This window comes from Protomyctophum parallelum (assembly GCF_964188405.1).
Source record: "Protomyctophum parallelum genome assembly, chromosome: 13".
NCBI classification, from domain to species: Eukaryota; Metazoa; Chordata; class Actinopteri; order Myctophiformes; family Myctophidae; genus Protomyctophum; species Protomyctophum parallelum.
The window spans coordinates 36,860,943-36,886,920 of record NC_139708.1 but is presented as its reverse complement, the minus strand read 5'-3'; the positions used below and the strand labels follow the sequence as shown (position 1 = coordinate 36,886,920).

At 44.6% G+C, this 25,978-nt stretch overlaps 1 protein-coding gene across 8 annotated transcripts in view; it reads left to right on the top strand.

Annotated features, from left to right (window-relative positions):
• Nucleotides 1–8,653: 8,653 nt before the first annotated feature.
• spag9a (sperm associated antigen 9a) overlaps nt 8,654–25,978 on the top strand; it is a 40,957-nt gene continuing 23,632 nt past the window's right edge. For 6 of the 8 annotated variants that reach the window (XM_083779870.1, XM_083779865.1, XM_083779867.1 and 3 more), the window contains exons 1-8: nt 8,654–9,226; nt 13,058–13,178; nt 16,277–16,347; nt 16,534–16,622; nt 17,800–17,953; nt 20,221–20,307; nt 21,895–22,030; nt 23,700–23,793. In XM_083779870.1, the coding sequence (XP_083635996.1) occupies nt 8,921–9,226; nt 13,058–13,178; nt 16,277–16,347; nt 16,534–16,622; nt 17,800–17,953; nt 20,221–20,307; nt 21,895–22,030; nt 23,700–23,793 (1,058 nt within the window). In that variant the 5' untranslated portion in view covers nt 8,654–8,920. The remainder of the gene's footprint in view (nt 9,227–13,057; nt 13,179–16,276; nt 16,348–16,533; nt 16,623–17,799; nt 17,954–20,220; nt 20,308–21,894; nt 22,031–23,699; nt 23,794–25,978) is intronic. The other 2 variants (XM_083779869.1, XM_083779868.1) reach the window with 1 other exon arrangement.

Genomic DNA, 25,978 nt, shown 5'->3' with positions numbered 1-25,978 from the left:
ATGTACACTGATTAAGTCTTAATGTAAGTATACAGTAAATGAGACATAATTAAGGTAATTTAATACCTCTGCAAAATTCCCAATTTCAGCATAAGTATGCACCTGGAAGCACAATTCCCCAAAGGTGGGAAATGTGAATAAAACAAGTCAAGTCATACGAAGAGAAAGCCATACATAAATGACATCCAGGAACACCACAGACTTCCCCAGGACTGAGGAAATGTCAAAAAAAGGTTTGTACAAAGTGTCACGGTCTGCAGACCATATCTTCCCGTCAGCCACTCCCACTCTCCATTCCTACCCTCAGTCCTTGCCACACACCTGCTCACAGTCCCTCATCAGCCCAGCAGTGCTTCCCATTACAAACCTGTGAACACTTTGCCATTAACCTCCTCCCTATATAACTGGACTCCCTGCTTACACTCTTTGTCAGTACATATGTTGTTTTCCCCTGAGCAGTCCTGTATGTTCCGTTCCTGGTTCCTTGTTTTATGCTCCAATCCTGTGAAGGTTTGATTTTGGACTATGTTTTCTGTGCTTTGCATTGTGCTTCTAAGTTTTAGCATTTTGGCATTTAGAGCATTTTGGATCTTCTGAGTTTTGTTTGTCACTGCCTCATGCTTTATTAAATACGTTTATTTTGAATCTACTGTCTTGAGACTCTGCATTTGGGTTCAGGCTTCTTGGTATCCTGACAGTATGTACTGACCATATTGAACCCAGCAGAGCCAAGCTTTTTCTTTTCTCTCCAGTCTGACCTGCAGCAGACAGCGGTTTTTGTTTTTTAGATTTTTGCCAGTGTTTAGCTAGCTGCTTAGCCGTCCACCATGGCTGATCTGCCCTTTTCCTATGGGGACTTTGGGATTACAAGGGATGTCTTTGATGAAGATCCTCAGTTCCTTCACCAACTGGCTATTTATTGGAGGCTGAATCGCGTATTTGCCCAGTATATGTCTTTTTTCAGGTGGGAGAGTAGGGGTGCACCTTTTCCTCAGTTACCTTCTGGAGAGGTCGCTCCGGTCACCCCTGCTCTTCAGCCCACTTCCTCGCCCAGCCTGCCTGGCTCTCCGCTGCCCGGCTCTCCGCTGCCCAGCCTGCCCAGCTTTCCGCTGCCCAGCCTGCCCAGCTCTCCGCTGCCCAGCCTGCCCAGCTCTCCGCTGCCCAGCCTGCCCAGCTTTCCGCTGCCCAGCCTGCCCAGCTTTCCGCTGCCCAGCCTGCCCAGTTTTCCGCTGCCCAGCTCTCCACTGCCCAGCTTTCTGCTGACCAGCCTGCCCAGCTCTCCGCTGCCCAGCCTGCCCAGCTCTCCGCCGCCCAGCCCGCCCGGCTCTCCGCTGCTCGACTCTCCGCCGCCCAGCCTGCCCGGCTCTCCGCCACCCAGTCTGCCCGGCTCTCCGACACCCAGTCTGCCCGGCTCTCCGCCGCCCAGCCCGCCCGGCTCTCCGCTGCCCGGCTCTCCGCCGCCCAGCCTGCCCGGCTCTCTGCCGCCCAGCCCGCCCGGCCCTCCGCTGCCCAGCACTCCTCCGCCTGCAGCCCCATCTGCAGCCCCGGCTCCTCGACCTGCAGCCCCGTCTGCAGCCCCACCTCCTGAGCCTGCAGCCCCGTCTGCAGCCCCACCTCCTCGACCTGCAGCCCCGTCTGCAGCCCCACCTCCTGAGCCTGCAGCCCCGTCTGCAGCCCCACCTCCTGAGCCTGCAGCTCCGCCTGCAGCCCCACCTCCTGAGCCTGCAGCTCCGCCTGCAGCCCCACCTCCTGAACCTGCAGCCCCACCTCCTGAGCCTGCAGCCCCTCCTGCAGCCCCACCTCCTGTGTCTACAGCCCTGCCTCTGTCGGAGGCATCCCCGGCGTCTCCTCCAAGGTCCTACGCATGGTCCCAGCTCCCCGACCGTCCTCCAGACCGCGTGTCCTCTGCTTCGTCCCGCCCACCAGATGACATCAGGGTCTCGTCGCGGCCACTAGGCCGCCCACCAGATGACATCTCGGTTTCGTCTCAGCCCCCAGGCCGTCCGCCAGATGGCATCTCTGCCTTGTCTCAGCCCCCAGGCCGTCCGCCTGACGCATCGGCTCAGCCCCCAGGCCGTTCGCCTAACGCCTGGCCTCAGCGTCCTGGCCGCCCACCTGACGTCACCTTCTCTGCCTCAGTCTCCCTCCTCCAGACCCCCTCCGCCCACCCTGCTCTGTGTTCCGGGCCAGCGTGGTGGGACGTCTGGAAGCCGTCCCTTAAGAGGGAGGTACTGTCACGGTCTGCAGACCATATCTTCCCGTCAGCCACTCCCACTCTCCATTCCTACCCTCAGTCCTTGCCACACACCTGCTCACAGTCCCTCATCAGCCCAGCAGTGCTTCCCATTACAAACCTGTGAACACTTTGCCATTAACCTCCTCCCTATATAACTGGACTCCCTGCTTACACTCTTTGTCAGTACATATGTTGTTTCCCCCTGAGCAGTCCTGTATGTTCCGTTGTTCCTGGTTCCTTGTTTTATGCTCCAATCCTGTGAAGGTTTGATTTTGGACTATGTTTTCTGTGCTTTGCATTGTGCTTCTAAGTTTTAGCATTTTGGCATTTAGAGCATTTTGGATCTTCTGAGTTTTGTTTGTCACTGCCTCATGCTTTATTAAATAAGTTTATTTTGAATCTACTGTCTTGAGACTCTGCATTTGGGTTCAGGCTTCTTGGTATCCTGACACAAAGTACTCATTCAACAGTGTATCGATAGGTGTCGATGGCATCGCTTTCATGGTTTGTCCCCCAGTGAAGCCATGGCTTGTCCAGTGGCCTGTGCCTGCGCTCGCATAGTTCGTGGACAAAACCTGTGCTAGGGGCTGCAGAACATCGTATGACACGGTGTGCTATGGAGGCTGTAATGCGACCAACTCGCTCATCATGCCACCGGTCACATGATGCCTGCAGGATGGTTTCCCTCTCCATCTCCTCCACCTCATCTGCTGTCACTGCACACTGGCTAAAGAACCAGGGCTTCTTAGCTGGTCTGGCAAATTCTCTGAAGCTGTTTAAACCTACAGCATCAGGGGATTTGCCAGCCAGCATCTGGAGGAAGATCTGCTGCTGTGAAGCACTGGCTTTGGGCATCAGGGCTTTTCTCTTCCTGGTTTGTGAAGAAGACGACTTGTAAAAATAAGTCTCAGCTACCCGGGCAGGCTCGATGTTTTTGACGCACACTCTGTTCCACTCGCAGGCCTGGCTTGTGCATGCTACCTTGTTCAGTTCCAGTCTAACACAAGTCTCTACTTTGAATATTACTGCAGCTGCATGGGAGCACGATTCACCAAGACTAAAAAAAGAAAGGATAAAGAAAGGATAAACATCGTTTTTAAAAATACAAATCATGAAAATAACTGCATCCATCACTTACCCTGCCTTGCATCTCTCTGCACAGCAACCCAGGTGTGGTGGGGGCTTCCTGTGGTTCTCCAAGATGGTTTCACATCACAGCGTTTTCAGTGCCTGGTATTTGTTTGTGGAGAAAAACCCCCACATAGCCACTCTCGAAGAACTTTCTGGCATCCAGGGACCTCCAGTTCTTCATAGTGCCTTTTGAATAAACACCTGCATGATACCATGGCACATATTCATTAATATAACAGTTATTTAACCAGTAAAACTAATTGAGATATGAGTCTCTTTTACAAGATCAGAATCAATCTTTATTGTCACATCACATTACAAGTAAGGTGGATGAAAAACCTGGTTGTGCTGGCTCATCATTGCAGTTAAAAGGATATAGAGATGAGCATAAATTGCATAATGACAATTCTGGGTGCATATTAAAAGGTCATGCATGAATGTAAGTACGAATATAAAACAAAAAGGAGTTATTAAAACATTAATCAGTTCACTGAGTTCAGTCTGTTCATCAGATCTAGCTCTTGATAAAGTAAAAAACTTCGAGATGGTAGTAATAAATAGCAAAGAGGTGGTTATATACACAGGTCCAGGATCATCAAAGTACAGTATAAAGCCCAAGGACATAACAACACAAGCAAAGCCATATGGTTAAATACAATAAATAGGCCTATAAAAGCTGCAAATAAAAATTACATTATGCAACACAGATGTCAAACACATGTGTTGCTCATACAGTGTCAAAACATGGCTACCTGTAACTTACTAAATGAGCACCATAAACATAATTAAGTCAGTAGTTGGCTCTTGGTGTTTTATATTTTGGTAAGTTTAATTCATCATAGATGTAGAAAATGTAGTCTAATGGTGTTTCTTACCTGGCGACTCAACCAGATAACTGTATATATCCTGAAATGCAACCGGCGGCCATTGTGTTGGATCATCTGTCCAATCCTTAATCACATACGGACAAACATCTATGCCGATGCTATTTAATTTGCGGAGGTAGTGTGCCTTGTCCACAGGCGACAGATCTTCAACGTATGGCATTGCAATATATTTAATAATCGCTACTCTGTTCAATATTCTGTTTTGAAAATGCCGCAAATTGCATTGAAGTGAACGAGAGCAAATCACAAATCTTACCCTGGGGGGTGGGCGGAGCCGCGGAGTCGCAGCTGACGCCCCTCCCTCCGCTCTGATGACGCGTTGTTGTGTCAATGTATTGTATACTGTTTTCTACACCAAAAAAAAGTTCTTACGATTGGTTTGCTACATTCTGTTCAGCACCTGGCCAAATGCTTTCTACTCTTGACTCTTCTGGAATTTGGTAAATAAAGTAAATAGGTAATTTTTCCACAACTCAACCATGAGGCAGATCTTTTGCAACACATATCTTTATATATTACTCGGTGTACTCGCACAGATTGTATCCATATTGTGGAGTGTGTCAGGTCTCCCAACAGTGGGAGGGGCGCGTTCCTATGGCAACCAGACAAGCGCCGACCCGGCACGCCCACGGCCGTGTCATAGATAGTGTCTACTATCCCAGAGCAGTTCTAAACCAGCTGCGTCTAATCCAGCCGCCGCCCGTGTTAGCAATTAACGGCAGCCGCAACCTGTCAGCCGCGCCCTTTATAAACGACCCTCACGCCTAGCAGTATCACTCGCTGCTACACACCAAGACGCGCAGGCAGCATATGCCGTCTACTTGGCGTTGGATGGTAAGTCCACACTGCTCACCTTTATGGATCCAGACATATGACCTAAGCACATTGTTTGATCGCTTGTACCACCACTCAATGTACGCTTGTATTCTCACCTCATCAGGCTTGCACAGTGTGTGCCCCCCATAAGCAAGTGTCGACTGGAGAGCCGCACACCTACCTGGAGACCCACCTGACTCGGATCAGGGACGAGTAGCAGAAGACGGGACCCTCGTATGGAACGGCCGCCCACCTCTCGTTAAGGTCGCAGTAAGACAAACGTTCTCTCTCTATCACCCGTGTTATTAAGAAGAGGCACTCGCAGACGCTTGAGTAGCTAAGGATAATAACTGAAGATTGTGAATGAAGAAAGTCACCGTGTTGATGCTTACTGAAGATTGTGAATGAAGAAAGTCACCGTGTTGATGCTTACTGAAGATTGTGAATGAAGACAATCCCTGTAGATGTTTATGGAAGCTAGCATGCTCTAGACAAAGTGTCACATTAAACCTGTGAACGAAGACAGGCCGTGTTATGTTTAGTTCACCCTTAGAAGAAACTTTAAGTTGGCGAGAGCCCGCCTTGCACCGGTGAAAGAAGACCGCTAGAAAATAGAGTGCTTAGTTTTCTGTTAACGGTGGCCGAGATTAGCTCCTCACGGACGGACGGACACACGGACGGACACACGGACGGACACACGGACGGACGGAGTGCAAAACATACTCTCCCCCTAGGCCTTCGGCCTGGTGGAGACAGTTATGTACACATGCACGTGTTATTAAATGTACTCGACTCAACAAAAAAAAATTGTCAGCATAATCCAGACATTAGCCACAAGTTGAAAATTGGAAAAAGTCATCATAGATGAAACACATCAACAAACACAAACACAAACACAAAAAAACACATTGAATAAATCCCAATATTTAGACAATTTCAAACAATACCAGAGCTTGTAAATCTGCCATACAAAATGTAAACTCGTCCTTTAACACTTAAAAGACATAACAAATCAAATAAATAATATTTCTAGATAGCAGATATGTTCTTTCAACAGTGCCACTTTAACCCTGACATCCCCATTTTGGACATTTTAAACAAACATTTCATAAATATAACAAATCTTCCAAAATTACAAGCTCACCAAACAAGCTTGTAGAACTGCCATTTTGCCATTTGTCATACAACAAATTATGACTTATAAGAGGAGCAAATATTTGGGGGATGTACAGGAGTTATGATAAGGGGGATGCAGTTTGTGTTCGCGTTATCAAGGCTGAAGTAAGGATACAGTCTCTCTTTAAAGCATTGGCCAGTGAATGTATAGATAGATTAAATCTGCATCATAGAAAGTGACCTGTCCCTTATCATAATCCACAAAGACCCCCACCTTCTGGGGCTTCTCTCTCAGTGACAGTTTGGCCACGGGTTTGCTATTTGCTCGATATTTACCATCATCCTCATCCAGCCATAAGGCCCAGTATCCATTTTCAACTGACAGTTTGCTGTCTTTCTTTCTCTCAACAGACTCTCTAGCCACTCCTAAAATCCAGTGAGTGCTTCCCTTTACCTGAACCTCATAGTAAAACTTCCCTGATGTGAACCCTTCCTTTGAAAAGACTTAGGCTACATGCCTGAAATCTATTTTTATTGTCAGGGAGATTCTGAGGCTTTGTTCCCAGCCTCAATTCTTTTCCATCCTTAGACAGGATGAGGTCACAATGTGCAGTGTCGGGTCAAAGGTCACATCCACTGCATATTCCTTAATCCTCTTCAGTTTGATGTCATGCAGCTCTTCCATTTCCTCACGCAGCTCTTCCATTTCCTGATCGAATGTCAACAGGAGCAGAGACACAAATCCTCAAAAAAGAGGCAACAGACAGAATGACAGATTGAAGACTCATACTCAAGAGTCAAGACTTACAGTATGTTGTATTATTAACAGCAACATTATTCAAGAAGGCAATAAGCAAATGTACTCAAACAGTAAAGTAGCAAGCCTAACACAAATCAATAGGGGGAGCCATTGCTATAATAATTGAATACTTCTTTCACTGTTGAAAACACTGTAAAACAATGGGTTCAGTGAGTGTGTGTCTGTGTGACTATTTAAACTGTATTCAGTTTTGCAGTTTAAATGAAACCAAGTCCTATGGTAGAAGTCTGTGGCAGATGTAAATGTGTTGTGGAAAAGGCACTTGAAATAACTATTGATACTGGCAAGAAGTGAATAGTGAAATAGACAAATAGTCAATTCATGTGACGGGGCTGAAGGGCCTTGTCAGCAAGATTTAAGGTAAAATGTCTCACCCTGTTATAACCGTTAAAATGAAGAGAAGATTATGCCCCACCACTATTGTGTCGGGTGGGTCCATCATAGATCTACGATGAACCCACCCGACACAATAGTGGTGGTCCCCAGGCTGCTCCTAGTCAGAATGGTGGTCCCTGGGTCAAAACCAGTTGAAAACCCCTGCTCTAAGTACTGGACCCTCAGCAGCTGGTTTGACAGACAGGTGTGTGCCGGCAGCGTGGTGTGTGACAATCCGGTTGAAGTATCCCATGGGCCATGGTACGGCGGCGGACGGACGGACGCGCCCGGGAGAACAATAACGCGACACGAGACAGTATCACGCTAAAGGTTCACAAGATTTTATTATACACACAGGACATATATAGCTGTTGGATCCTAATGTCCTAATGACGTGACTAACTGAGACATAACAATCGGCTAGCTGCAGCAAGTTGACCTTGCTTTCTGCGATGTCTCCAGTAACTATAAAGTATGTAACACTACTCAAAATTATATATTTTGACATGATCAAATGGGAAGTCATGGATACAGGAAAAGGGAGGGGGTACCATAATATGGTACCCTCCCTTTTCCTGTATCCATGACTCCCCGGGATGCTGATCAATAAAGCATCGGGAAGCGTTAGTTAGTCTCCTGTATCCTTTGCTTATACTTTTATCCTGTATAGCCTACTGTCCTGTATACTATCAATGTGCACATTACAAGGCAAACATGCAGACCTAAGTTCATCTTCAAACCCAAATAGGCCTACTTAATTGCAAATACTGTTTTCTTTGTTCTATTGCCTTGTGAAGTGGAAAATTGTCTATTGTAATGGAATACTATAGCCTGCATGCCCTACATCTCAAATATTTATGTTACCTGGCTGCCAATTAATTTTACTTGTGTTGGTTGCGTTAACCATGCATTTATGACAGCCAAAATATGAACATAATTCTTGTTTTCAATTAAATAAAATTAATTTTGAACGCCCAAATAGCCCAGATAATACAGTTTGTACTGTAGTACTAGTGTACAGTACAATGCTAAATGCCTATATAAAATAAATACACACAAAAAACCCTATTATTCACTATTTCACTTTACGTCTATTTTATACTCTGCGGTGTCAGTGGCGCGCGGGGAAAATAGCCGATCTGCAAGCTCACAACGCGTCACACGGCGACGCGTTGTGAGCTTGCAGATCGGCTATTTCGCCGCGCGCGACACCGTCAGACGACACGACGTCATCACGTGATCGTCTGCTCAACAACTCAGCTGTTGTGGGAAGAGAGAGACAGAAGAGACAGAGAGAGAAATCCACGTAGCATCTATCAGAGCCGTTCGGAATATCCCAGTGTTGTTATGAAGAAGAAACCTTACATTTAATGTAATAATTTTATAAAAAAGGATTACGGTATTGATCTTTCTGGAGGGATAAAGTGGGACAGTATTTCACACTGGTGTGGTGGAGCTCGATCGGTCCTTGTTTGTGAGAGGAAGGAAGGAAGAGAGGGAGAGATCGAGGGGAGAGAGAGTGTGGAGGAGGAGGAAAAAATGGAGCTGGTGGAGGACGGGGGAGTCGTGTACCAGGACGACCCGGGCACGTCGGCGATGATGTCGGAGCGCGTGTCGGGCCTGGCCAGCAGCATCTACCTCGAGTTCGAGCGGCTCATCGGCCGCTACGACGAGGACGTGGTGAAGGAGCTGATGCCGCTGGTCGTGGCCGTGCTCGAGAACCTGGACTCCGTGTTCGCCGAGAACCAGGAGCACGAGGTGGAGCTGGAGCTGCTCAAGGAGGACAACGAGCAGCTCATCACGCAGTACGAGAGGGAGAAGGCGCTACGGAAACACGCCGAAGAGGTGAGTGAGTTCAGTTGTCGAGGTTTTGTTTTGGGGGGAGGCAAGGCGAAGAGAGAGGAGAGGAGTCTATATAGCCTCTTTCGGGATCCTCTGTTAACTTCGGTACCGTCGCCGACTTCCCAAATACAGAAAAGGTAAAAGTCCCGCCGCCGAGATGTATATAGCGAGGGATGCGAGTGAATGCACTAGTAGTGTGGCGTGTGTGTGCGCTGTGCACTTTGTGTGCAGCAGCAGCATCTGCTCTGGGATCAAGCCCCCCCTCCATCCATCCATCCATCCATCCATCCACCGACCCGTGGGTCCTCCTCCCAGCATCCTCAGCAACCTGTAAAGCATCATCATCATCACACGTGGCGAGGTAGAATCCGGCCCATCCCATCCACCCTCGTCGTCCTCCCATATCGTTCTGTCAGGATGTAAACATGCACAGTGGAACCAATGCAACCAAATGAACAGATCGACCATTCGGTTACATTTGTACTTCTGGTCAGTGAGGAATCGGATGTTACTGTGTAGCTATACCGAGATGGTTAGGCTATGCTGATATGATACAAAGTGATACTGTGTAGATCAAGGGAGGGATGCTGAGTGGGAGTGCCAGATAGCGTTCCCATGTGCGTAAGGCACAACCCTAAAAGCTGTAATTTAATTAACACAAGAATAATACATTCCATGATTCCAGCTTGTTGCTCGAATGTCCTATAGCCATGTGGGGCCCTAGCTCCTTAACCGAGGAAATAGCATGTGACTCAGCATTCATTACTGGATGACGAGAAGAACATTTACATTTAAACTTTTGATATGGAAAATATAGGTAAAAACAATCACACCCGTGTGAAGTGACGTGCGCTCTAATCATCGTACATCATCGTACATAATCATCAAGAATGGTGGTCCCTTATTCGCCAAGGCGGGTTCCCACCGACATACGTATGCTCATTTGCTCAGAGCCTGAGCGTAAATTCTCCATTCATTGTCAATGGCATTTTTAATGTTTGTTCAGACAACACAAACATTCTCCGTTCATTGTCAATGGCATTTTTTATGTTTGTTCAGACAACACAAACATTCTCCGTTCATTGTCAATGGCATTTTTAGTTCAGACACAAACATTAAAGCTCAATATAGGAGAAATATAATGTTTTGACCCGACAGGCCGGGTGCCTGGCCGGCACCCCCGAATTCTGGATGGCAATGCTATCAGACCCACTCCACTCCCCTCCCCAGCTACAGCGATGAGGTCACAGGTGGGACTAGGGCACAGCATAGATGACATAGCAGATCTCTGTGGCAGCTCTAGTCTAGAGACCAGTGGTTCCCAAACTTTTTAGCCTGTGACTCAAAAGGGAAATTATTAGACATTCGCCCAGAACCCAAACTATATATATAGAAGATCTAGCTCACAATTGTAGTTCGGCTATTTTCACTACTTATTTTCTAAATTACGGAATTTCTTTGATTGAACACCCCCACCCCCCAAAAACAGACTGTTCTAGGCAAACTGCTCACTGACCTGCTGCCTACTTGCTAAACTTTGTTGTGCTGTTAGGAAAGCCAAACATACAATACTGATTTTGAATAATATTGAAATTAATGCAGTGCAGTATCGGTTATAGGCTCGTAGGCCACTCATTTCATAGGGTGTGTTTGGATATAGAGCACTGTGCAATACAAACTAGTAATGCGTGAGTGAGCTCCCCTTTTCTATATACTGGTCATAGTGGCAACTGCCAACATGGTTGAGTTATGGCTTGCTATGCATCACATAGATAATGCATTATAAGAATACTTAGTTAATGGCTTATATTTGGCTTATAACATTAATTGCATAGTTATATATCTATATTTCTATATAAGCATTCTATAACGACCTATGAGGTCAAGTATAAATGTAATGTAATCTGCTTATAACATTGCATAATTACAGGTATAAGCAATATGGAGACCTTGGCAGGGAAGGGACACAGACTGAAACAATTATTGCAGTCAAAGAGTTAAAATTGCCCTTTTATAGGCTGATTTTTGCAAAACAATTTACTATTTACAATAGGCATTTAGCAGATGCTCTTAATTCAGAGCGATTTACAGTAAGCAAGAACAACACATAGTAAATAATACATAAAATACATAGAAATATTCATCAAGAATCATAAGCATAAGCTAAGTAAGAACCTAACATCTGTCTAATAGTAGAATATCTTTTTTTTTTTTAAATATTTATTAACAGTTTGTAAAATTTACAGTACATTTTAAGCACAAACTCAATACAAAGACTGTCAACTGTGAGTGGACGACCCAATTAAGCATTACACTTGTTTACAACAGGGTCCACATTGTTCAATTCATCAAAACATTTAAAGACATACAACCATTTAGAGACATACAAATAGACATTTCTATGTAGCTAAAGAACAGAATCTGTATACTGAAACCATGAATATACACTATAGAGTGCTATTTCTACATAAAATGCTATCTAAATTACAACATACATTTAACCTTTGCATAATGATACGCCTGTAAGGTCGTCGAGGCAAGTGCAAAACATTTTATTTTATTACTTCCACAAATGTTGTCTAAACATCATGCAAATCGTCACACATTATCTCTATATATACAGTAGTCTATCAAGATGGATCTGTCCGATATTTCATATTCCATCCTGATTGGCACATCCCTGATCCCGCACGCACGCACTCACGCACGCACTCACGCACGCATGCACGCAAAAGAGGGCAGCGAGATCAGGGCCTTGGTTGGTTCAGCTGGACGCACGCATGCACACACACACACACACACACACACACACACACACACACACACACACACACACACACACTAGAGTTCTCAAACTCTGCCCGAACCCGACCAGGCCGGACCCGACCCGACATTTTAGGGCCGGGCCGGGCCTAAAATGTATGCTAATCAGTAGGGCCGGGCCGGGCCTGGGGCTCCATGAAAAAAATATTATATATATTGAATTTGTTTAGAATAGTAAAAATAATAGTTCTGTTCTGTCTGTTTGTGTATTTATCTATTATGAAGATGGTGCTGACTGGCGTTTCACTTTTTCTCTGTGTAGAGTTCTCAAATTCTGCACAAACCCGACCAGGCCCGACCTAACACAACGTTTTAGGGCCGGGTCGGGCCTAAAATCTATGCTAATTAGTCGGGCCGGGCCGGGCCTAGGGCCTGATCAGTTAGGGCCCAGTTAGGGCCGGGCCTTAATTTTCGGGCCCGATGAGAACTATGACACACACACACATTCTCCTTTTGCTCATGGTTCCGCACAGGACACGCTCATCACCTTACAGAACAGAGGGAAGTACGACAGGAACCGGAACTGCAGAGTGAACAATAGGCTGCCAAAGTTCTTGTGCCTCCAGTTATATTTCAGGCTCGCTTTAGTTAGTCGGCTACTATTTCTGTCAGAGAATAAAACGAATACATGGTCCATGATGCCAAATTTGAGTGATGTCAAATCTGTCCAGAGCCACAGAATATGTGATATACAGAATGTAGCAGTATATCCTATTAAAATTAATGGAACGAGGCGAGGGTTGTTCTCTGGCCTATAGTGAGTTAGTGGAGTATTTAGTTGGCACCCCTTAGCTGTACTTACAGTTTCTTAGTGGTTTATGATTACATGACTGAAATCTATCCATCTTTCTTAGAGGTGGTGACAAAATGTGTCTGCAACACTGACCATGCCCCTTAACTGTTACCTCGACTGTGTGTGTGTGTGTGTGTGCGTGTGCGTGTGCGTGTGCGTGTGTGTGTGTGTGTGTGCGTGTGCGTGTGCGTGTGCGTGTGTGTGTGTGTGTGAGTTAGAAGTTCATTGAATTTGAGGACACCCAGGAACAGGAGAAGAAGGACCTGCAGATCCACGTGGATAGAATGGAGTCCCATGCTCGACAGCTGGAACTTAAGATCAAGAACTATGCAGACCAGAGTAAGTAGTACCAGCATCCAGCATGCACTTACACACACACACACACACACACACACACACACACACACACACACACACACACACACACACACACACACAGTGTGAGGGGGTGTCCGTATAATCTCCACCTTCCATACAGATTGAGTCTGCAGTGTTTCGCATTCGTTAAAGCACAATCCGCTATGTGTAAATCACACCTCCCTAATGCTATTACTGTAGTACCTAGTACTACCATACAGTCAATGTTAATGCATCCATTTGTGACTCTGCGAGTGTACAAGATTTAATTAAGAGTTCGAGTTAATTTAACACTGGACCGGATTCGTCTCCATGTGAATGTTTTTTTCCTGCATCTGGCTTGCCTTCTGTTAGACATAATCTGGCTCTGATAGATGAGACTTGTACTTACAAAGTTCTTATTTCTCTCTCACGCACGCACGCACACACAGACACAGAAGGAGTAATATTTAACAGGATTATAGGGTCTAGTTACTGGCATCCTCTTAACATGGCGGCACATTATCACACGTCTTATTGGTGGATTTGTGAGCGGAGCGACTTGATTGGCTCTTACTTGTGGGAGCTAAGGGATCCACACAGCAACCGGTCCAGTTTCTATTGGCAGAGTGATACAGTTGGTTAAAGTGAAGCATTCATTCAGACTGTCCATTTGGGAGTGGGGGGGACAGTGGTGAATGCCGGCCTCTCCTCTGCTTCGTCAAACGGCATTCGTTTTTTCCACGCTTAGCCTTTTGTTGAAATGCAGACAGATGCATGCTTGGTAAGGCGTAGGCACTGGTACTGTTTCCCTCGTTCTGGAAAATCACATTTGGGTGTCTAGTCAGTTCCACAGACATGCGAGTCAAATGGTTTCTTACTGTCAGCCAATATTCCCCCATAAGGAAAATGCAGTTCATGCTGTATGTGAATAGTCACTCACTGAGCCTCATCCACGTGATTTGTCCACCGGCGAGTCACGATGACCCTCCTCTCAGTGAATGGTAAATGATTCATTGGTCTAAACCGCTGCACCCACAGAGACTGCTCCCTACAGGCATTCCCCTTCCAGGACAGAGTCCACTGCTACTGGAGGCTGTGACTTCTATTATGAGAAACTATCACTGCTGATAAGATAGCTGTAGAGCACTGGTCAATGAAACCAGTTCACCAGTTCTTCAGCTAATTGTATTATATAATAAATAATATGTTGTTTTATCAAGGTCTTAAGTGTGTTCTATGTCGGTGTGCTCTGTAAAGGAATACACTGAGAAATCAGAGGCCCTCTGATGTCTGAGCTACCAGCGTATTTCTATACAAAGCACTTTCTTACAGGTGTAGTAAGTAAGTGATAATTCTGTTAGCTTTATATTCTGATAGTAAATGCAATCAGAATCAATGCTGCAGATGCAAGCTGAGTTGCAGGCTATATTAGTGTTATTGAAATGGAGATAGCCATAGTTGAAGTCTTCATTTTGTAATTAGCAGCCTGCCAGGCATTTTGTACATGGTATTTAATGACCGCTCTGTCAGTACTCAGAACTTAGCTACAACCATCTATCTAATGAGAAATATCTATTAATGGGCTCTTTGCTCAGATCACATACAGAAGGAACTTGGAAGGATAGACAAATTGAAAAGTTCATTCAAAGTCAATTTTCATAGCCTTTCCCCGCTTTATGTAGTTAATTAGGTCTAGCTGAATTGTGACGAGTCATGGTTGTGTAATAAAATGACTGTAGTATTTAAGTACAGACACGGATAGGGATGACATCAGACAGCATGAACAGGCCTTAGCTCCTATAATTGATACATCCATGCTGTGTGATTGTGTGCGTTGCAGCATCTGTCAGCCTGGTTTAGTCTAAACCTGACATATTAATATGGGATTAGGCACCTACTAAATCGGCCCCCATTCAAAATTATTTGAGGGAGATTACTCCATCTCTGTGCTCACAGTCGCCTGCTTGTAGAGTGAAGTTATGCCGGTGTCAAAATGCATTGGCACGCACGCACGCACACACACACGCACACACACACACTCACGCACGATTAGGGCTAAAAGTATTAATTGGATAATTACTAAATCTCAAAAACATAATGTACTGTATATAAACAGCTGGACAAACACACACACACACACACACACACCCTCACACACACACACACACACACACACACACACACACACACACACACACACACACACGCACGCACACGCACGCATACACATATACATACAGTATACACATACACATACACATTACACACACCCAGAGGCATATGCCCACGAAAAGTGCAGCTACTTTCACATTGGACACATTCTTATTTTTGGCTAGTACTCAAAGGAGCATCTGTACGTATCCTGCCACAACGTTATGCTGCTTTCACACGGGCAGATGCAAAAGATACAAAGCTGCACAGTGTATTTGCAGTCGTTAAGCAGCAGGAGGATCCCACTAGCAGCAGGTGTCCGTTTATCATTCGCACAACCACAAACACATATGAATTACTCCCCTAATGCTGCAGGTTCCATGTTTAATTCCAACGTGTGTAACCTACATTGTTTAAGTGACAGATCATGCATGGCTTTCATATTGTAAACAGCCTATGGTCGCTAACGTGGCGACTAGCACTTTGACAGCTCATCCACCGTAGCTTGTTTACAACTGAAACGGACTTCCTGTGCAGAAACTTCCTCATCAAAATAAGAGCCACTTGTAAAGATTAGTCAACACTAGTTTTATTTCTAAGTCTACTTACAGGACGTTAACATCTCATTTGAATGCCTTTTGAGTGCCTGTCAGCAAAGACAAAAGCTATCTTTATAATCTTAATACTTGGCACAAACCAACTATCTTATATGAACAATATTGATGTAACTAAGTTAGTTACGAGTTAGCTATATTTTATATACAGAGATTTAGAAGGAATAAGCAAAAGTCGTGATGCGTTCCTGCGTTACATGCTTCCTGCGTTACATGCTTCCTGCACGTTTCTATAGTAACTGCGACCTGTGGTCGCAATAACATAGCACGTCTGATAATGCAACTGAATGCCCTGTGTGTGCGTGTGTGAGTGAACGTTGTGTTGTCTCTCAGTTGGCAGGTTGGAAGAGCGAGAGGCAGAGCTCAAGAAAGAATTCAACTCCCTCCATCAACGACATACAGAGGTGAGGGGGAGGGGGGGGGGGGGGGGAGGGGACAAAGGAAAAGATGCAATACAAAGCTTTAATAGGAATGTAATTTATTTTTAAATTGTCAGCAGTTTATATACCGATTTATATCGATATACGATATATCGTTCCATGCCTACTACCTACCATTGAAGTAACATTGTCCTGTTGTGTTCTCCACAGATGATTCATAACTACATGGAACACGTAGAAAGGATCAAAATACAGCAGCTGAACGAGAGCGCAGAATCGGGGGCGCTGAGTCGTGTCAGGTGAGACCACGCCCTATGACTGTATGTTTTAGAAACACTTCCCCAGAAGAAAGAGCATCTCCACAGGCAGATGGAGCTAGTGACGAGAGCAAGGAACAAATGTCTGTTTAATGACCATTAGTTCCCCATAAAAACAATATTTGAATGTCAAATATCTGTCGAACGTGGGGGGACATAAATGCACATTTGAATGTGAAAACATATATTTGCTGATGGTCTTCAGTTCAGTGCCGGACAAAAGAGGCTGGTTAAGTGGTTATTGCCTCCACAAGTCTTAAAACTTACGCATGGCGGTGTAATCACTATAGAATCCTTTGTAAATTCATTCTAGTCTTTTCAACCAGTGCTCAAATGAGTGTCACTTTTGGAGCTGTACAGTATATTTATGATACTGAAACACAAGCAGGATGAATGTACAGTACCTGTCAGGTAGGCTTCTCAAGTCATTATTTCACGTCAAGTAGAACTATCAGAAGTCGGTGTAACCCCAATTTAGTTGTTTAATCAATTCCCCACTGCTTGTATCATGCTGACTCACCTGCCAGTGAGGAGCCCCCACCGGGATGATGCAGAGGCGTCACCTTACTACTCCCGCCCTTCACTGACAGGGTAAAGAGTACCCGCCCCAGCCTGTAGGAGTACATGCAGTGACAAATATCACCCTCTCTTGAACACGGAGGGGCCAAGTGTGTTTGTATAGCTCAACAAAGCCAAATGCACCACGGTGGATTTCGAACCTGCAACCTCTGCAGTGGTGCATGGGCAGGCAGATTACCTCTGCCCGATTGTTCTCGACAAGTAGGCTGTTGTGCGAACCAGTTCTTACATTCATGCATTATGTGTTCAAGTTTCTGTGACAAAAAAAACGATAAATTAATAATAATAATATTTGTCTATATTTTGTTGTGGTTTGTTTTGGTTATAAAGACAAGTTTTAGAAGAATAGGGCTGACCAGCATCACTCTGTCTATGATCTAGGCTTATTATCCCGCCCTCAATGTCTACACATATTGTATAGTTAATTAGGCCATTAGGCCTGCTCTACGCAACATCATCAAACAGCGACGCGCACCTATGGTAACATCATTCGACGAGCCACAGGTTTCTGCGTTATGCTTTTCTTTTTGCGCTAGAGCTCGACCGGCCGATAATCTGGTCATCCTTCCTTTCTCTCCAGGAAAGAGCGCCCCCTTTCCCTTGGTATCTTCCCCTCATCCGGGGCGGGCTCCATGCTAATACCTGACCTCCAGGCCACCAGGGCGGAGACACCGAGCACAGAGGGCTGGAGGTTCTCCGACTCTGCGCAGCCTCGTTCTAACGCCAGCCTCAAGGTGGGTGGACGGTTGCCTTCTGGTCCTCGTCCAAACATGGACCACTTCACCACACACACAGTAACACAAATGGACCGTGGCTCCATTCATTTGGTTGCATTTGTAGACTCTCAAAACGTTTTCACATCTAGATTAAAAGTCTAAAAGCAAGGTGTGTAAGCTAGACACTATTTATTAAGAAGCAGCATTTCGGTCTTCCTCAGTCACAATTCAAACTCTCTCCAGAGCGTGTGTGTAATAAAGGTACACATGAAAGTGAAATGAAGACGAATGTTTTACATATCAACATAAATTCAGATGGTTGTTGTGGAATCCCAGTCCCCAGCTGGGTAGCGGGAGTCCTTCTGCAGAGCAACATCACAGAGGAGGATGGCCTTGGTTCCAAGAAAAATAGAGAGCCTTTGATAAGGACAGAACGTAGAGTTTTAGTAGTGATTTAACAAGGCGACCTCTGTGTTCACACATCCTGTCTCTCTCTCTGTCTCTCTCTCTCTCTCTCTCTCTCTCTCCCTCTTTCTCCCCCTCTCTCTCTCTAACACACACACACACACACACACACACACACACACACACTCCCTCTCTCTCTCTGTCTCTAGCACGCACGCACGCACGCACGCACGCACGCACGCACGCACGCACGCACGCACGCACGCACGCACGCACACACACACACACACACACACACACACACACACACACACACACACACACACACACACACACACACACACACTCCCTCTCTCTCTAGCACACACACACACACCATTGAAGGATTGGTGTATGTGTTCCCCAATTAAGCAACCAGAGTAGAGTCTTGTGTTATGGAAATTCATAAATAATAGGGAAATTATATGCTAATTAGGCCTTCAATTCAGTTTATTTAGCTGGATTACTAGAGGGTATGTTTTGAACTGCTATACTGTACCTACAATGCAGACATTATATACAGACGTTTGTACGCATACTGTGCTTTATAACATTGTGTTGGTTATCACCTCTAAAGATGGTTTTGTAATGTGCTGTCCTAAGCAGTGACAGAAACCAGCTTCATTTGTCATTGAGACCTTGAGGGAGATGCTGGTATTTCATCCCATTGCATGTTTCTTCAAACTGGGACAAGACCTCCGGGGCGCAATGCACTATGGGAGCTGTGCCACTGTGTCTCGTAGCCCACAGCTGGAACGTGATAGGCTGTTATGTAATGAGCACTATAGGTAGTTCTTTGTTGAGCCGTGGCCTTTTGAATGCTTTTGAATGGTGTCCCGGTGACATACAGTAAAATACCTATTTACGGGTGGAGTAGCGTTCTTTGACACTGTAACTGCACAAGTACTGGCCAATGATGTTCCTGGTGTCATGATGTAAGCATAAATCATTCCATCATTGCTTTTGACACTGGAAAACGTATTCACCCTAAATCATTGCAAATTGCTTCATACAAAGCTTCATATTACGTTCACACTGAGATTTGCTTTCTATGCAGAAAACAACACTTTTCCATGTAGTTCACTAAGTCTTGTCCATTGCCGGAGCAAAGGAGATTGCTGCATAGCAATAGCAGGTCAAACAACACTACTGTGACTATTAGTTTAACACATTATAATGTTGCTGTCGGGCAGAAACCTCTTATCTCCACATTTCAACTTTTCAAACGTTTTCCTAAATGAATGCCCTCCTACGTCACACTACAGCGGTAGTAGTCACAAAAATATCCGATCTACAAGATATTTTTGATATTTTTGTCCTGAAAATCCTGAAATCCTGAAAAGTAACAGTTTTGTCCATTAATGATGTTTCCAACGATATGCAACGCCATCCAGCAACGGATTGTGATAGCCAGTCAGATTTGAATAATAAAAGAAAACAACAGGTCCACAGCAGAACACACAACAACAACAACCCATACCTGTCCGTTGTTTTGCCATCTCTCAGTGTGAACACAGCCTAAGAAAGGGCTTTCACGTCTTCTAAACATGATATATTGTTTTTCAAATGGATGACATACATAGATATCCCACAACAAGACTGTTAAAATCTCATCCGGGTGCCTCTGAATAAGATTTGGCAAAGGTGAAATAATGACTAACAGTTCTGACTTTCAGCCAGCAAGCAAAGCACACGCATACATACACAAGCACATTTAGGGTACACACGCAGACAATTCTTATATCGATATACAGAGAGAGACACATCTGCTCCATGCTCCCCTGCTGAATTGCTTCCTTAGACATGTGCCTCATTGTAACTGTCTCCCCCCTCCCAAGCAGTTGGACTCGGACAATCCTCCACAGAAAAGGGAGGGTAAGAGTACCCAGGACAATGCTTGGGGGAATTCACTGGCAGAGGACTGCAAGGTAGATGGATGAACGCTGACTGGCAGAAGTACCTGACGGCACCGTGCTTGCGCGTGCCACAAGCAGCACCGTGTTTGTGTCTGAGAGTCCTCCGTTATGCCGCTTTCATCTTTTAAACAGCATCACTACTACATTGCTACATGCAACCACGCTCTGCATTTTGGACCAAGTCAGATCTTTCCAAATTCAGGCATAGAGGAAAGAATGTGCCACTTTGAGTAACTATCAGTAATTACGTTGCAAATGGGCTGGTTGCATCTGGCTGTTTTGACGTGAAATTGCATGGTAGTTTCTATTTTCACATGCTATATGTCATCGTTTGGCTCCACGTTTCTACTTTAGCTTCACAGCTAATTATATTCACAATCATATTAACATTTCTCAACATTCTTTCTTTCTTTCATCAATAGTTAATAGTAGTGGTTTATATCTGTGTTATTTTTGTGAGGCACTAGGCCGTGTCTTTGCTATTTCCATTCTTATTTCTGTTCATGTAAGTCTTGTGTGGATCTGTGGTGTGTTTGTCGTGGTGTGTCAGTGATAGAATGGCGCACCCCACTGTATTCATGGATTATGTTTCTAGGTTTATCTGTAGATTCTGTGGACGTCTGTCTCTGTACATTTCTCCGTTCCGTCTTCCAGTCTGTTTGGTGCTTCTGTGCTTTGACTCTGTTGTTTCTCCACGTATTTATTCTTACCCTCTTCGGATTTCCAATTTCTGAGCAACAGTTTGCCATAGATTAGCTGCCTAGAGAAATTGGTGTTTCATTTAAATACGATCCTCCAGGATTATAAGGAACTTTATCCCGGAAAAAATATCTTTGCTAAATATTTAGGGGCATTTTCTCACTAGTAGTGCTTCTGCAATGAGTTATGTTGTGGAAATTGGACTTTCTTACCTTATGTGTACAGTGATACTGTGTTGTGTGTGTATTATAGTGTGTGTTTAGTGTCATTTAGTTACGATAATGCTAGTCTCCCAAGCTCCAATGTTCAGCCTGCCAGCTCCCATTCTTAGCTATAATGTCTTGTGTTGTGGTTCCTTTGTCTTGTGCACCCTGGTGTCCCAATGGTAACAGGTCAATTGGGCACCGTGGACATCTGGGCACGTCGATGTAAAATTGGCTATTTTGTCCAAAATGTTAAAGAATGAAATATTAAAAAAAATGTCTTGAGTAAAATAAAGTAGTACACATGATCATTATATGCTTAAACATTTGACAATTAAGGTCTAATATTTCTACAATTGCTACAAATTGCTACAAAACCTGTATATCCTGTCATTTTGGGGCATAAACAATAAGTTGAAGAATAAAATTAAGTCTGATAATGATGCAATGTGCATGTTCAAATCATGTCTACTTTACGTTACTTGCTATTTTTCACATATTTAATTTTTTAACAATTTGGACAAAACACCCAATTTTACATTGAGGTGCCCACTTGACCTGCATCCGTCCCAATGTGTGCTTCTTATATGTCTTTGTTTTTGTGTTCAACTTTTGGCTGTGGTTCCTTTGTGGGGAAAAGTTAGTGTCAGCATTGGGAAATAAAGAAATCTGTCTGATCAGCCCCTTGCCCTTTCAGGATGAGCTATCGGACTTCAGCGGCTCTAAATCAGCCACACCCATGTCCACCGCGGCCTCGGACAAGGAGAGGGAGGATGGGAGCAGTAAGAACATGGAGGTGCAGGCTGCCCCGGGGACCCGCTCCATCTCTGTGGGTAAGTCAAACACCTCATTTGTAATCACAAAGCCTAAAAGCCTACGCAGATATGACAAATGACTTGAATATACAAAGAAATTAATGATTTTATACTTGTGTAAAGATGTAAAGCGACGTGCTTATCAACATGGAAACGATTGATGATCATGCGAGTAATTGCGATTATATCAAGTAATTGCGATTAGACAATGATGTACTAATTGTGACAGGCCTACACCTAACATCTGACAGCTACACGGTTTTTTTCTCCCTAATTTGGTTGTTATGCCAATTGATTCCTCCCTGCACACATTGATGTGACTGGTCACTGCTGTTGTATCCAACTGGCTGGAGGTCGTAGAGCCTTCCTCGCCCAACATTCCCTGTTGACTGGTGTAGTGCCAGCCCTTGGGAGTATACGTGTAGTGACAAATATCACCCTTGCCACCCGGCTTCCTTCCTTAATGAACAATTTGGCCAATTCACCCTTTGGCAAGTCCCGGCCCATGGTTGAGCCCCTCTTTGCACCCATTGGTTGCTGTTTCTTGGTTGGACAAAAATCCTCTCTCTACATCCACTACCATTGAAATAACATGTTTTTCAGTTGCTTCGTATTGATATTCTGTGCGTTCAATTCCTATTTTAAACTTGGTGTCAGTACTAAGGATTAAGGAACATCACAGGTGCAGCATGGTGACTGGGAATATCATGTTTGTTTTTAGTATTTTCCAAAAATTATGTTTTAGCAAATTCAACATAAACAAGGTGGAACCAGGGTGGAACAAGCAGAAAGAGCCTGCTGGTTAGTCAGTCAGGGACCAATTAGAAGGCTGACTAATGGTGAATTGTGTTCACTAGTCCTTACCTGTTCACTAGTCCTTACCCCCCCCCCCCCCCCTTGTGGCCGTGAAGGGTACTGCGCCCGGGTGCGTTTGTAATTGACTAATATGTCAAATGTCAAATCGAAAAAAGGGCTTCGTTACGCCCTCCATATTCATATGGTCAATGCCTGTGTGAAAAGTGGAAGTGATTGGTGCAGGCAGTAAGGAGTTACGGCACTGTTTCTGACACACACACAGACACACGGACAGACATTCGGTTAATTATAGTATGATATAGACACTCGACAAAGCCGGATGCGTGGTTCAACATTTGTATTTAAACAAATAAATAATAATACAAATATATAATACATCCACGTGGTCATAAAAAGGTGTGTAGTAATGGTATTGCTTTCCCTCCCGAAAAGTATGATTGTGAAAGAACCATTTTAATAATTTTACTGGGACCTGGATTTTGTTTGCCTGCATAAGCATGCGGCCAACATTATCCTGTTTTTTGTTGGGTAATGTACTTTCTTTCCCTAAATGGATCAATTGAGGCAAACATAGTTGTTGCAAGTGTGATATCTAGTGGCTCAATGCAGTCTACTACTGCACCTGTAACTCTGAGAGTGACCAAATGGACCAAATGTACGGGTGCATCTGTTTAGATTAACACACTCTCTGTTTTTCCACATGGATAAGTGAACGCTGGGGATTTGACTGTGTAGTTATTGTTTGATCATCAGTGCGAGAATCAAAAGCAATTTATTGTCCATGTACAATAACAGGTCAACAACAGTTCACTTGGTCACTTGTCCTATAATCTCAGGGTTGATTGGTTGTTGTGGTATTTGTTGTGTGTAGGTCTGCCTGAGAAGGAGGAAAGCTCAGACGTGCAGGATATCATCGAGTCAACCCCGGAGCTGGACATGGATCTCAGTGGATACAAGGCATCCAGGTAGTGCAAACAAACAATCGACCCATAAAGGGTCGATATGGGTTTGGTGTGTTTAAGAATGTGAGGAGACATTCACCACACCTAGGCCACTTTTACATGGCAACGGTCTCCAGAGAAAACGGCAAAGTCCCATTGCCTTCTCATTTTTTATTCAGCTTTTACACACAGACAAAAGAGTGGCTGAAAACGCTGTAGTGTGCATGCCAGCAGGTGGCTAGGTGACTAGGTGGCGGTGGCGCACTGCCACATAGACCCGGCACACAAGCGTACTAGAACCACTTCTGCTCTACTTACTATTACAAGGCTGTTTGTTGGTTTAATTCACCAATGCAAAGATTTCCACTCTGGAAGGAATTTTCACTTTGTTGCCTTTTCACTTTTCAACCCCTGAAAACGCAGCCGTCTAAACAGACCCTGCAAACTTTATTTTTCCGTTTTCTATGGAAACCATCCTTGTGTAAAAGGGACCCTAGCCACTATACAGTATATACGTGCAGGAAGCATGTAACGCAGGAAGCAGTCACACAGGAAGCATGTAATGCTAAAGCATGTAATGCAGGAAGCATGTAATGCTTGCATCCGCCACGCTCTTCATGCTGCTGCACACACACAACACACGGGGGCACACGCCACACACAACACACGGGGCCACACACAACACACGGGGCCACACACAACACACGGGGCCACACACAACACACGGGGCCACACACAACACACGGGGGCACACGCCATCAGAGTTGGGTGTAACGTGTAACGGAATATTTCGTTACTGTAATGACACTACTTTGGTCGGTAACGAGTAATATAACGACACTACTCCTCCAAAATTGATAATCACACTACAGTTACTGGTCGCTGCAGCGCTGCAGTTACTCGTTACTTAATTGCGTCATGTGGCTGCTTTCAGCAGTGTTGCTTTGGACTTGGAGAATAATGCACACAACGGAGATGAGTTGAACATGAACAGTAATGGTGCGCTGGAGTCGCAGACTAGAACATGTCAAACCAGTGTCAGATCAGCAGCAGCAGTTTTAGACCCACCTGTCCTACTCCCACCTCAACCTCTGGCCGGACACATCATTGTCCGTTTTTTTTGTGATATAGCCTACAGTGCTTAACTGTCATTTACGTCGTCTCTGTATTAAAATGCTCAACACAGCGAGCCAGTCTCCCACTGTCACAGAGACGGAGCAGACGTTGGGGTGTTGCCATGTCCGCTTATTATAAGCGACTTTGGGCTTGTTTTATAATAGCCTAGTCAGGCTTCTTTTGGGCTTGTTTTCATAGACATGGCTGCTTGTTTCTCTTCCAAAACCTGGCAACACTGCCAGCTGGGAGGGTAGGTTTGTTTGTTGTAGAATGTGTGCTCTCAGAGTCACAATCACTAGTTAGTTAATGCAGAGATGAATAAACCAAATATGCCGACATGTAAAACTACATTTAATGAGCATGGAGCAGGGAAGTCCACATCATAAAGAAAGGGATCCTAAAGCACTGTGAACATATAGGCTACTGATTTCTCTCAGTCTCATTATTTTTATTTGAATATATTTGATTTGATTGATTGATTGATTGAAGAATTGATTAGAAGTTTGCATAGAAAAAGTTTTACAAGGTCAAGAGAACCACTGCACTAGACCGTTTTGGAAAGGCCCATTTTGTTTTATTCCCCCACAACCTGGTAAAGAGCATAAAGAAATATATTGTGTATGTCCTCCTTATTAGGATTATAAAGATTTGTTAAGTGGTAAATGATGTGACCATGCGACAGGCGATGTTATGGAGTAACGCAAAAGTAATGTAACAAGTAATGTAACTAGTTACTTTCACCAGGGAGTAATAAAGTAATGTAAGGCATTACTTTTTTCAAAAGTAATATGTAATATGTAGTGTATTACTTTTATGAGTAACGGACACACACACACACACACACACACCGGCAGAAGCCTGGAAGCCGGAGGAGGAACTGTCGCATCACGATTTTGCTTAGTCCTTCTAAATCTCTGCCCTAGCGCTCGCTTTATCGCCGTATAAGGCGTTTAAGGCGTATTACTGGTTTGTAAAAAATGTAAAAAAAATCAAGACAAAGCTCTAGTATTTAGTTGGGCAGATTTGTGGGTTCCAAACAACACAGTTCTACACAATGCATGCATGAAGATGCACTTAAGAGTACACGTTGTTA